The sequence below is a fragment of the Diorhabda carinulata genome, chromosome 4 (genome assembly GCF_026250575.1).
Source record: "Diorhabda carinulata isolate Delta chromosome 4, icDioCari1.1, whole genome shotgun sequence".
Classification (NCBI taxonomy): Eukaryota; Metazoa; Arthropoda; class Insecta; order Coleoptera; family Chrysomelidae; genus Diorhabda; species Diorhabda carinulata.
In genome coordinates this window covers 816,539-831,217 of record NC_079463.1, presented here as the reverse complement: position 1 = coordinate 831,217, position 14,679 = coordinate 816,539, and the positions used below count along the sequence as shown (strand labels likewise).

The 14,679-nt window shown below is 30.1% G+C and overlaps 1 protein-coding gene across 3 annotated transcripts in view; it reads right to left on the bottom strand.

Annotated features, from left to right (window-relative positions):
- Positions 1–8,757: 8,757 nt before the first annotated feature.
- The window catches only part of LOC130892971 (innexin shaking-B), a 35,701-nt gene continuing 29,779 nt past the window's right edge, over positions 8,758–14,679 (bottom strand). For 2 of the 3 annotated variants that reach the window (XM_057798730.1, XM_057798731.1), the window contains exons 3-4: positions 13,956–14,175; positions 8,758–13,839 (exon numbers count right to left, since the gene is read on the bottom strand). In XM_057798730.1, coding sequence (XP_057654713.1) covers positions 13,301–13,839; positions 13,956–14,175 — 759 coding nt within the window. In that variant the 3' untranslated portion in view covers positions 8,758–13,300. The remainder of the gene's footprint in view (positions 13,840–13,955; positions 14,176–14,679) is intronic. The other variant, XR_009059132.1, reaches the window with a different exon arrangement.

The following is a 14,679-nucleotide window of genomic DNA, read 5'->3' as shown; positions in this document are numbered from 1 at the left end:
ACTAGGAATTCGAGAGAATGTGAATTGATAGAAATTTGAAAAAAAAAAATCGAATTTTTTATGTTTATTTTTCGAGAAATTATCGGAAAAAATAAATTATTACGGAAAAAACTAATTTTTTTGATTTTATAGACTTTTTAAATGTTTTTCGTGATGTATTTTCCTGTTTTTAGTTGTATTTTAATAAAAATATCGATTTAATTTTACCTAAATCGATTTTTTTATCAAAAGAAATCAGAAATTTTGGAAATTCATTTCGAAAAATATAGAAAAATGCTTAAAAAATCGAAAAAAATAGTTTTTTGATTGTAAATTGTTTAAATTGGGAATTTTTTTCGATAAAAAATGAATTTAGACGAAATTAATTTTATTTTTATCAAAAAAAACCAAATTATCACGGAAAAAAACGTTTTTTTGGATTTATTTTTGATTTTATAGATTCTGTTAAATGGTTTTCGTAATGTATTTTATTGATTTTAGTTGTATTTTAATAAAAACATTGAATTAATTTTACCTAAATCGATTTTTTTAACAAAAGAAATCAGGAATTTCGAAAATTCATTTCTAAAAATATATAAAAATGTTTAAAAAATCGGAAAAAATAGTTTTTTTGGTTGTAAATTGTTTTAATTGGGAGTTTTTTTCAATAAAAAATGAATTTAGACAAAATTATTTATCAAAAAAACCAAATTATTGCGGAAAAAAACGTTTTTTTTTGGATTTATTTTTGAATTTATAGACTTTTTAAATGTTTTTCGTAATGTATTTTCTTGATTTTAGTTGTCTTTTAATAAAAACATCGATTTAATTTTACCTAAATCGATTTTTTTATTAAAAGAAATCAGAAATTTTGTAAATTATTTTCGAAAATTATATAAAAATGCTTAAAAAATCGAAAAAAATAGTTTTTTGATTGTAAATTGTTTAAATTGGGAATTTTTTTCGATAAAAAATGAATTTAGACGAAATTAATTTTATTTTTATCAAAAAAAACCAAATTATCACGGAAAAAAACGTTTTTTTGGATTTATTTTTGATTTTATAGATTCTGTTAAATGGTTTTCGTAATGTATTTTATTGATTTTAGTTGTATTTTAATAAAAACATTGAATTAATTTTACCTAAATCGATTTTTTTAACAAAAGAAATCAGGAATTTCGAAAATTCATTTCTAAAAATATATAAAAATGTTTAAAAAATCGGAAAAAATAGTTTTTTTGGTTGTAAATTGTTTTAATTGGGAGTTTTTTTCAATAAAAAATGAATTTAGACAAAATTATTTATCAAAAAAACCAAATTATTGCGGAAAAAAACGTTTTTTTTGGATTTATTTTTGAATTTATAGACTTTTTAAATGTTTTTCGTAATGTATTTTCTTGATTTTAGTTGTCTTTTAATAAAAACATCGATTTAATTTTACCTAAATCGATTTTTTTATTAAAAGAAATCAGAAATTTTGTAAATTATTTTCGAAAATTATATAAAAATGCTTGAAAAATCGAAAAAAATAGTTTTTTTGGTTGTAAATTGTCTAAATTGGGAGTTTTTTTCGATAAAAAATGAATTTAGACAAAATTAGTTTCATTTTTATCAAAAAAAAAACAAATTATCACGGAAAAAAACGTTTTTTTGGATTTATTTTTGATTTTATAGACTTTTTAAATGTTTTTCGTAATGTATTTTCTCGATTTAGTTGTCTTTTAATAAAAACATCGATTTAATTTTACCTAAATCGATTTTTTTATTAAAACAAATCAGAAATTTGGAAAATAATTTCTAAAAATATAGAAAAATGCTTAAAAAATCGAAAAAAATAGTTTTTTTGGTTGTAAATTGTTTAAATTACGTATATCCATAAATCCAGCGACAACCTGTACAAACTAAAAATATCAAAAATCAATTTTTAAATTGATTTTTCAACAAAAAAAATATTCGATAAAATTCATAGTTTAATTGTCATAAATTAAAAATACTCCCAAAATACTGTCGATAAAACATCAAATAAAAACACGACCATTTAAAAATCCTGTAAACTGTAAAATTCAATCTATTTTCCAAAAAAAAAACCACGATAAAGTCCCGACCAAACACCGAGTGATTTTTTTAGCGAATTTGTTTCAAGAGCGGTGTTTCCAAATTGACAAATCATCACAACTCATTCCAATCATCGACGTACCCTGTAGTGACCAAGAGATGGCGGTAATTGCTCGAAAAATATACAATATTTGTGGAATTTTCAAATACTCGATAGAAAACTTTTATTAGACAGACTTTAGTCCGAATAATAGATTCTATTCTGATTGAGATCGATCCTTCGTTCTAAACAGTTGAATATTTGGTAGGATAGTTTCGACGAGACCGTACGATTTGAGACGACCAGCAGACTCCAGAAATTATCGCGCGATTGGAAATAAAAACGAACCTCGTATATAAAAAACGATTAATCCGTCGTCGACTGGTATAAATATGTTTTGTTTCATGCCCCGTTGGATGCTGTTAAACGCCAAGTAATCGTGGATTTTCTAAAAACATATTTCTCGTGAATTGTTCGGATTTGATACGGAAAACTTGATATGGTCGTACATTTGGATCGTCTAGACTCTATAATGTCTTTTCTACTAAAAAGAATGACTTAATATTCATAATTTTGAGAAATATAAATACTATTTAGTCGTTCTTTGTGAAATTTCATTAAAAACATCAAGAAATCGTAATATTATACCATTTACATAAGACAAACAACGCAAAATATGGAAAATAGTCGTAAATACGTTCGGAAAAATATATTTTAAAAAATGTAAATCTTTCGAAACCGTTAAGAAGTTTAGGTAATATTAAAATTCCACCTACAACCGCCCACAATCGAAAACCATTAATGGAATAGCAAATACAGTGTGTGCTAGAATAAACTCGGACTTTTTGTGTATTGTCATCAAATCAAACGGGAAAAATGATTTTTTTGTGTGTGTTACTAACCTTAAATAATACATCTCTGAAATTTTGGTTCGTTATTTCAATTTTTTTGGCCTGAGGGATTTTTTGAATAAGCTTTTGTTTTTCGTTAATATTCGAAAGAGTTTAAAGCCCCGTATGTCCAATACCGTGATCCCAAATCGTCGTCTTGATTTTTTTCATCATATATCTAATCTTTATCACTAATTTTCTAAAATTTTTGGCTCAATACTTTAAATATTTTGACTTGAGCGATTTTTTGAACAAACTGTTGTTTTTCATTAATATTCGAATGAGTTTGAGCTTCGTATTTCCAATACCTTGACCCCAACCAAAATCTTGATTTTTTTAAAGATACAATCAACCTTCGACGATACTTTTTCAGAATTTCAGCGCAGTATTCGAATTATTTTGGCCTGAGCGATTTTTTGAACAAGCTTATGTTTTCCGTTAATATTCGAACGAGTTTGAGGCTTCGTATCTCCGGAACCGTGACCCCAATCACAAGTTTTGATTTTTTTCTTCATACAACTAATCTTTATCACTAATTTTCCAAAATTTCAGCGCAGTATTTCAAATATTTTGACCTGAGCGATTTTTCAAACAAGCTTCTGTTTTTCATTAATATTCGAACGAGTTTGAAGCTTCATATTTCTGATACCATGACCCTAATCACAAGTTTTGATTTTTTTCTTCATACAACTAATCTTTATCTCTAATTCTTCAAAATTTCAGCGCAGTATTTCAAATATTTTGACCTGAGCGATTTTTTGAACAAGCTTTTGTTTCTCATCAATATTCTAATGAGTTTGAAGCTTCATATTTCTGATACCATTACCCTAATGACAAGTTTTGATTTTTTTCTTCATACAACTAATCTTTATCACTAATTCTCCAAAATTTCAGCGCGCAGTATTTCGAATATTTTGGCTTGAGTGATTTATTGAACAAGCTTCTGTTTTCCGTTAATATTCTAACGAGTTTGAAGCTTCATATTTCTGATACCGTGACCCCAACCAAAAACTTGATTTTTTTAAAGATACAATCAACCTTCGACAATACATTTTCATAATTTCAGCGCAGTATTCGAATTATTTTGGCCTGAGCGATTTTTTGAACAAGCTTATGTTTTTCGTTAATATTCGAACGAGTTTGAGGCTTTGTATCTCCAGAACCGTGACCCCAACGAAAATTTTGATTTTTTTCTTCATACAACTAATCTTTATCACTAATTCTCCAAAATTTCAGCACAGTATTTCAAATATTTTGACCTGAGCGATTTTTCAAACAAGCTTACGTTTCTCATTAATATTCGAACAAGTTTGAAGCCCCGTATCTCCGAAACCGTGACCTCAACTAACATCCTGATTTTTTTGAAGATGCAATCAACCTTCGACAATATCTTTTCAAAATTTTAACTCAAAATTCCAATTATTTTGACCTGAGCGATTTTTTAAATGAGCTTACGTTTTCCATTAATATTCGAACCAGTTTGAAGCCGCGTATCTCCAAAACCATGACCCCAACTAACATCCTGATTTTTTTGAAGATACAATCAACCTTCGACAATACCTCTTCAAAATTTCAGCTCAATATTCCCATTATTTTGATCTGAGCGATTTTTTAAATGAGCTTACGTTTTCCATTAATATTCGAACCAGTTTGAAGCCGCGTATCTCCAAAACCATGACCCCAACTAACATCCTGATTTTTTTGAAGATACAATCAACCTTCGACAATACCTCTTCAAAATTTCAGCTCAATATTCCCATTATTTTGATCTGAGCGATTTTTTAAATGAGCTTACCTTTTCCATTAATATTCGAACCAGTTTGAAGCCGCGTATCTCCAAAACCATGACCCCAACTAACATCCTGATTTTTTTGAAGATACAAAATCAACCTTCGACAATACCTCTTCAAAATTTCAGCTCAATATTCCCATTATTTTGATCTGAGCGATTTTTTAAATGAGCTTACGTTTTCCATTAATATTCGAACCAGTTTGAAGCCGCGTATCTCCAAAACCATGACCCCAACTAACATCCTGATTTTTTTGAAGATACAATCAACCTTCGACAATACCTCTTCAAAATTTCAGCTCAATATTCTCATTATTTTGATCTGAGCGATTTTTTAAATGAGCTTACGTTTTCCATTAATATTCGAACCAGTTTGAAGCCCCGTATCTCCAAAACCGTGACCCCAACTAACATCCTGATTTTTTTGAAGATACAATCAACCTTCGACAATACCTCTTCAAAATTTCAGCTCAATATTCCCATTATTTTGATCTGAGCGATTTTTTAAATGAGCTTACGTTTTCCATTAATATTCGAACCAGTTTGAAGCCGCGTATCTCCAAAACCATGACCCCAACTAACATCCTGATTTTTTTGAAGATACAATCAACCTTCGACAATACCTCTTCAAAATTTCAGCTCAATATTCCCATTATTTTGATCTGAGCGATTTTTTAAATGAGCTTACGTTTTCCATTAATATTCGAACCAGTTTGAAGCCGCGTATCTCCAAAACCATGACCCCAACTAACATCCTGATTTTTTTGAAGATACAATCAACCTTCGACAATACCTCTTCAAAATTTCAGCTCAATATTCTCATTATTTTGATCTGAGCGATTTTTTAAATGAGCTTACGTTTTCCATTAATATTCGAACCAGTTTGAAGCCCCGTATCTCCAAAACCGTGACCCCAACTAACATCCTGATTTTTTTGAAGATACAATCAACCTTCGACAATACCTCTTCAAAATTTCAGCTCAATATTCCCATTATTTTGATCTGAGCGATTTTTTAAATGAGCTTACGTTTTCCATTAATATTCGAACCAGTTTGAAGCCGCGTATCTCCAAAACCATGACCCCAACTAACATCCTGATTTTTTTGAAGATACAATCAACCTTCGACAATACCTCTTCAAAATTTCAGCTCAATATTCCCATTATTTTGATCTGAGCGATTTTTTAAATGAGCTTACGTTTTCCATTAATATTCGAACCAGTTTGAAGCCGCGTATCTCCAAAACCATGACCCCAACTAACATCCTGATTTTTTTGAAGATACAATCAACCTTCGACAATACCTCTTCAAAATTTCAGCTCAATATTCCCATTATTTTGATCTGAGCGATTTTTTAAATGAGCTTACGTTTTCCATTAATATTCGAACCAGTTTGAAGCCCCGTATCTCCAAAACCATGACCCCAACTAACATCCTGATTTTTTTGAAGATGCAATCAACCTTCGACAATATCTCTTCAAAATTTCAACTCAATATTCCAATTATTTCGACCTAAGCGATTTTTTGAATAAGCTTACGTTTCTCATTAATATTCGAACAAGTTTAAACCTCGTATTTCCAATACTGCGGCCCCAACCAACGCGTCGTCGTGTGGGTATTTGAATTGATTGTTCCCACACCACGCATGTACCGTATTCGGTATGTCAAAGTCCAATACACTTTTAAGGCTAACAACAAGAAAATAAAAGTCATTCTTTAAAGTATTTACAGTATATTTAAAACAGTTTAAAAATGATCGTTTCTAGGTGGACAATTTATTATTATTATTATTATTTTCTAATTATAGTATTTGCTAAAGAATGTACTCAATGATATTTGCAACGTCAATATTAATTATTTGCAAAAAAATAACGTTGTTTGTACCTCAAGGACAATCATTAATATTTATTGGAATGGATGCAGATGGAATACGTAAATATCTACTAGACGTCGATGGATTCGAATAATTCTTCATCGCTGACGTTTTCTTTTTCATCATTATTCATTAATTTAGATAAAACTTCGAATAGAACAAGTAAATTCAGAAAATTAAAAATTAAAGTCAATACAAATTCATCGAAATGACACTGTGTCAACTGTCAAAATTGAAGTGGTTACCCCAGAGCACCCCGAAAGTGTTTTGCAATACGGAACTGTCACTTTTACTACACGGAACACTCAAAACGCATTTTCGGTATGTAAATGAATACAGAACGCACAACTTTCAGATGGTATCGTCTAAAAAAGTAATTTCTCAATGAAAATTTTCAATTACCTTGTATAAAAGTTGTAAATTAATGTCTGTAGATAATTATATATAAACTAGAGTTGTTGAAACTTCATATTTACGAGTCGTAAAATGTCTATTCGAAAAATTAACACGATCATTGGTTTTTGTTTCATTTTTTATATTCCCGACGTGTCTGGATTCTTTTTATATTCAAGTAGTTTAAATTATTCGTAGAATTAGATGGGCGTTTCATCCTTTAATTGTCAACTTCGGGTTTTTTTTACGTGATAATATTTTCAAATAACTAGATTGAGTGACCGTCGTGACTCAAATATTAACCAACATTTTTTCTTTTCGATTTTTCTGCCTTCCATCACATTTAAAACTTTATGCTGAAACTTTTATTGAAATAACATAAAAAAAATGATGTTAGTAGTCCAGTCATTTGATCTTCGGAAAAATTTGAAATTTGATTATGTCAAATCTGACATTGACATAATAAAATTTGACGTTTTCAACGGTGAACTTGTCGTTATACGAGGGCTGTTCGAGTTGTTACACGGATCAATAATAAATTACGAGGAAAACGTTTTTCTACAAGTTAAGAAGTTAAAATCACGTGGTTTGGAGGTTAGGTTTGGTTCAAAGGAATGCTGGGAACGTTTTTTGTGGATAATTTCACGATAAACTTGAATTTCCAGTAATAAATCGCGATATATACGCGAAAAATAGTCCAGTCATTTTAGGTTTGATCTTCGGAAAAATTTAAAATTTGATTATGTCAAATCTGACATTGACAATAAAATTTGACGTTTTCAACGGTGAACTTGTCGTTATACGAGTGCTGTTCGAGTTGTTACACGGATCAATAATAAATTACGAGGAAAACGTTTTTCTACACGTTAAGAAGTTAAAATCACGTGGTTTGGAGGTTAGGTTTGGTTCAAAGGAATGCTGGGAACGTTTTTTGTGGATAATTTCACGATAAACTTGAATTTCGAGCAATAAATCGCGAGATATACGCGAAAAATAGTCCAGTCATTTTAGGTTTGATCTTCGGAAAAATTTAAAATTTGATTATGTCAAATCTGACATTGACATAATAAAATTTGACGTTTTCAACGGTGAACTTGTCGTTATACGAGTGCTGTACGAGTTGTTACACGGATCAATAATAAATTACGAGGAAAACGTTTTTCTACACGTTAAGAAGTTAAAATCACGTGTTTTGGAGGTTAGGTTTGGTTCAAAGGAATGCTGGGAACGTTTTTTGTGGATAATTTCACGATAAACTTGAATTTCGAGCAATAAATCGCGATATATACGCGAAAAATAGTCCAGTCATTTTAGGTTTGATCTTCGGAAAAATTTAAAATTTGATTATGTCAAATCTGACATTGACATAATAAAATTTGACGTTTTCAACGGTGAACTTGTCGTTATACGAGTGCTGTTCGAGTTGTTACACGGATCAATAATAAATTACGAGGTAAAAGTTTTTCTACCCTTCAAAAAGTTCAAATCACGTGTTTTGGAGGTTAGGTTTGGTTCAAAGGAATGCTGGGAACGTTTTTTGTAGATAATTTCACGATAAACTTGAATTTCGAGCAAAAAATCGGGATATATACGGGAAAAACTGTTTTTCGTAACATTTTTAACAAATTTTGGTGATTTACTCGTTTCCAGGGAGTTAAATCCGGAGAATAACGTGGCTGTGGTAACTTCAACGTCTTTTTGAGGATGATGGATGATGTTTGATTCAATAAAATACAAATACGTACGATTTTTATTGGAATTTCAATACAAAAATTAACAAGAATATTCTAATAGTACAGTCACTTTATTGTCGTTTCATAAGACTTTGTTATTTACGCGATATACCTAGGAATGTACATAATTAAAATAAAAATAAAATAATTATTATCATAAATAATAAATTATTGACTAGAAATCTCTTTGAAACGATTAAACAATTATACTAATAATATTGAAACGTATATTTTATAATTCGTTAACCAAATTTCTAAACGGACCGTCGCCGAAAAATCTTTGCAATTTACCTGGACTAACGGGAGTGTTTTCATCCACACTCTCGGTACATGATTTGACTCGGCAAAATTACGGGTTCAAACAACGACCGGAAATGTCAAAAAGTTGACATTTTTCCCGCTTAATACAGAGTTGTACTTAGCGGAATTCGATTTACGTAATTTCTATCGTATTAAATCAATTTTTTTTTCAAATTGTTTATTCGACGGAAAATTTTGAAAAAAAAAAGTTTTTGTTGATATATTTTTTTAAAATTTCGTTAATTTTGTCTATCGAACTTTATTTTATCGAGTGCATGTCGATATACAGGGTGTTTCTAAAACAAAATAATAAATTTTGATTTTTTGAATTTAGAAACCACCCTGTATATGATATTACGGCCGCCATTTTGAATTTCCAAGCTTTTTTACAAACATTTCCTATTAATTTCTATGAAATATCAATTTGATTCAGTTATTTTTAACATATTTGTCGCATAAATGGAAAAAAAATGACTAAAATTCAAAAATATCTCGATTAGAGACGTAATTTCCCTTATAGGGAAAAATTTTTGATGGTTTTCCAAGTTTCCCGTAATATAATTCATGAATCTTTGTGTTATTTCAAATTCAATACGTAACATTACATTTTTAAGTTATAAAAAAAATAATAAAAATTCCACCACACCTCGTATATATAATTTTCATTGAATAACAGATTTGTTTTTGTGTTTAAAGCTTAAAAATAAAAGTTTGCAACTTAAATCCCCATAAAGTATACACGTAGAATGGAAATATTTGAAAAAAAAATTTTATACAATTATAAAACGCAATTTAAACAAAAAAAAATGTTCCTACGTGTAGAAATCATCAAATTAATTATGTAATTTACGAATAAATTCGCGAAATTGGTCCTTAAGTCGACCCCGCTTAGTTACAATCGAATTTTAAATTTTGGCGAATGCGCCTATTTTTTTATACATTACGAAATTCGTTTGGTGTTTGTTTTTTATATTAATTTTTATAGCAACGTGTTTCTTTTGAATAATTTCTACGAAAGTCTATTTATTTATTTGTTTTTGTTTCCTTATTATCGAGAAACTTGGAAAATTCTCTTGGGTGATATTCTTCATTTATTTATAAAAAATTTTGTAGCACAGTTTATAATAAATAATCGTAATTAACAAAACGAATTAGCAGAAGTAATCGAAATATTTAAATAAATTAGTTAAGTGATAGTGATAAGTGTTAGTTAAGTGTATAGTATTTAAATAAAATAAAAACGTAAAAAAACGATGTTATACTTGTATATGATAAAAAGTTGTAAAAATCCACAAAAACATAAACGAATTAAGCCCAATCGTTGTCGATATTCAAAAATAAAAAACATTTTTTTTCTGGTACAGCGAAACGGTCTAAAATATAAGACACTCTTTATAATTGACGTATAGACTACACACTTTACAGTGTGTCCCGATAATTAATTGTTTTTTTACCATATTATATACAGGATGATTCATAAAAGTCATCGGCGAAAAATAAATGTAATTATATTGATTTCTTTCATTATTCGGTAATTTTTTCACCCTGGTTAACAAATTATATAAAATATAATAAATTATATTAAATTCGATATATTCCTAACAATTTTTTTATAAATAAAAACCGATATTTACATTTTTTTTATAGTACGTCATCTTTGGCAGTACAAAAAAAATTCCAACCCCTAAATTATTCCCCTATGCCTAAAAATTAGGGTTGAAAAATAATTAGGAATCACCGTCATAATCGTCAAAATGATTTTTTCGGCGATTAAAATCCAATCGGAATATTTGGCAACATTGTAAACGTGTTATTTAGTTTTGACAGTTGGTAGATTTGACGTATCATGTAACATAACAAATTTACTTGATTTAACCCGCCAAAAATTATTCTTGAGAGTCCAAATTAACCCACACGAAGTTGACACCGCACTTAGAATGTTGTTCTAATTATTTTTTTTTCGATCGCTATATTTTGGAACAATATAGAAAACAAACTAGAACAAGCTAGAACAAACGTTTTTACAGCGATAACTTATAAAAACGGTTCTACAGCACAAAAATCGGATTTGCTTTCGAAATTTCTCTGAAATTTTGATTTCTAGTATTTTGGAATAAAATAGAACAGTCTAGAACAACTTATAATCATCGCTAGAATTTAGGAATCGGCTACAGCAGCTCAGGACACTCTCTAAAATAACAACTATTCAAAAATGAGGTGGCATCGAGATATGTCGTGTTGGAACAAAGTCAAACGAATCTAGAACAACTTAGAAAAGATTCTGAAATCTATATGGAAAGCTAGAACAACTCATAAATTAGCGATTTCTCGAATTTAAGTCGGCAGATGGATATTATTCAAATAGTATCTTATATTTTCGCGAATATAGTGAGAAATAATTTTTTTTTCGATCGCTATATTTTGGAACAATATAGAAAAAAACTAGAACAATACAGAACAACCGTCAAAATAGCAATAGTTTGATAATGCAATTCTACAGATCAAAAATCGAATTTTTGTTTTTTCAAACAATTCTCAATTTTGGAACAAAGCAGAACAAGCCTGGAACAACTTATAAAAATCGTTAAAGTCTGGAAAATAGCTAGAATAACTCATATAATATCGATTCTTTTACAATCTAGGTGACACTGGGATATTCTGTTTCGGAACAAAGTAGAACAAACCTGGAACAACTTATAAAAATCGTTAAATTCTGGAAAATAGCTAGAATAACTCATATAATATCAATTCTTTTACAATCTAGGTGACATTGGGGTATTCTATTTCGGAATAAAGTAGAATAATCCTGAAACAACTTATAAAAATCGTTTAAGTCTGGAAAATAGCTGGAATAACTCATATAATATCGATTCTTTTACAATCTAGATGACATTGGGATATTCTGTATCGGAACAAAGTAGAACAAACATGGAACAACTTATAAAAATCGTTAGAGTCTGGAAAATAGCTAGAAACACGGCGGCATTGGGATATTCTGTTTCGGAACAAAGTAGAACAAACATGGAACAACTTATAAAAATCGTTAGAGTCTGGAAAATAGCTAGAAACACGGCGGCATTGGGATATTCTGTTTCGGAACAAAGTAGAACAAACCTGGAACAACTTATAAAAATCGTTAGAGTCTGGAAAATAGTTAGAAACACTCATATAATATCGATTCTTTCACAATCTAGGTCGCATTGGGATATTCCGTTTCGGAACAATGTAGAACAAACCAGGAACAACTTATAAAAATCGTTAATATCTGTAAAATAGCTAGAAACACGGGGTGGCATTGGGATTTATTGTTTCGGAACAAAGTAGAACAAACCTGGAACAACTTATAAAAATCGTTAGAGTCTGGAAAATAGCTAGAATAACTCATATAAAATCGATTTTTTCACAATCTAGATGGCATTGGGATATTCTATTTCTGAACAAAGTAGAACAAACCTAGAACAACTCATAAAAATCGTTGGAATCTGGAAAATAGCTAGAAACACGTTGGCATTGGGATATTCTGTTTCTGAACAAAGTAGAACAAACCTGGAACAACTTATAAAAATCGTTAAAGACTGGAAAATAGCTAGAAACACTCATATAATATCGATTTTTTTGCAATCTTGTTATCATTGGAATATTCTGTTTCGGAACAAAGTAGAACAAACCTGGAACAACTTATAAAAATCGTTAAAGACTGGAAAATAGCTAGAAACACGTTGGCATTGGGATATTCTGTTTCGGAACAAAGTAGAACAAACCTGGAACAACTTATAAAAATCGTTAAAGACTGGAAAATAGCTAGAAACACTCATATAATATCGATTTTTTTGCAATCTTGTTATCATTGGAATATTCTGTTTCGGAACAAAGTAGAACAAACCTGGAACAACTTATAAAAATCGTTAAAGACTGGAAAATAGCTAGAAACACTCATATAATATCGATTTTTTTGCAATCTTGTTATCATTGGAATATTCTGTTTCTGAACAAAGTAGAACAACTTATAACAATCGCCGAAATAGCGATATCTTAAAAATGCGGTGATTTAGTACTAAAGCCTTTTTCTTCTTTCCAAAATTTTTCCTAAATGTTTTATATTTAACCATATGCCGTTTTCGAATGAAGTAGAACAAACCGAGAACGACCTGAAATAATCTTAAAAATGTCCGTAACTTCAAAGTGCGATGTAAAACTTCTCCGAATGCGAACCGTCGCGATTTCAAAAGGAATATTTCCGATTAAATTTTACGCTTCTTGGATTTCTCCTTTGAAGCCCGGTCCATGGTGAAAATCGTGCCTATTAAGCTTGTGCGCCAGTTCTTGCATAACATCCCGAAAAATTAACGAATCCACGTTCTCCCCCAGCATATAAAATAAAAACCAATCCCCCATTTTACTCCTGCGGACCAACGTATCGACGACGTCCCTCCTAACCAACCTGTACCTCATCCTCAGAAGGTAAACTCGCATCCGAGGCGAAAAAATTATGATAATTCTATAAACGACAGTGAGAAACGTCAAAATTGTCAAAATAATGAACCAAAACCACAGGAAAACGTAAATTTTCTCGTTGACCACGTTCAAAGGAAGTATACAGAGGGCGTCGTGTTTTTCTTCGTCGCCGGAAACTCCGTATTTCCGGAAAGTGCATTTGGTCATCCTCGGGAATATCTGGATCATCGGATCTATACGATCTTCTTGATCGCTGTTCATGAACGATATCACTTCGAAACCGAACATTATGAAGGCCCCGTCGAAAAATCTGTTCATCAAAAACATCTGACCTGGAAAACGATCAAAAGTTAGGTTAGGTTACGACATTACCAAACAGTCCCGCAGAAAATGTCGAAAAAAGAAAAAAAATTTGGACAATCTTTATAATAATAGTCGTAAAACTTACCAACGACATTGATCAACGCCAATACTTCGCATAAATAATACTTGTAAGCCCACCAATTGTGGTATCTCAAATTTTCCCATAAATAATCGATCATCAATTTCTTTTTTTGTTTTTTTTCGATTTCCGTGCAAACGGCAACGTCGAGATCCATCATCAGCGCGTGAATTTTGCCACCTTCCCACGATTTCCAGAGCCATCTGGGCGTGTAGAATAGAATTGCCTGAAATGTTGATTTTTAACTGCATTATCGAAATTTCAAATTCATTTTTTAAACAACATCAAGTTTCCCGCTCTCCCCTCCCATCTCGTATTTCAACAAATAGAATTGACTTCATATTAATAACAGCGAAATTTTGTACTTTATTTACTGTACTATAATTATTCCTGGACTATCTTTATGTCAAATGTCATAAAAAAGAAGAAGAATCATCGAATTGAAATGAAAGCTGCACGTTGTTTGTTGTATATATTAAATATTTTCGAAATAAATGCCTTAATGCTTTTTTTACTATTAAATAATGAATCAGAATTAACATTTTTAATTTCTCAGTGTATATAAAAAAGTATTATGAACATAAAGGTGACTGTTCAATTTTTTCATTCAAACTAACCTCAAATTTTAAACTTTTTGTGTGAAAAACAAATTCCAACACACAATTCGTCTATTATTGATTCTAAATATTGACACACGTCAAAAATGACAGTTTTGTCATTAAACTAACCT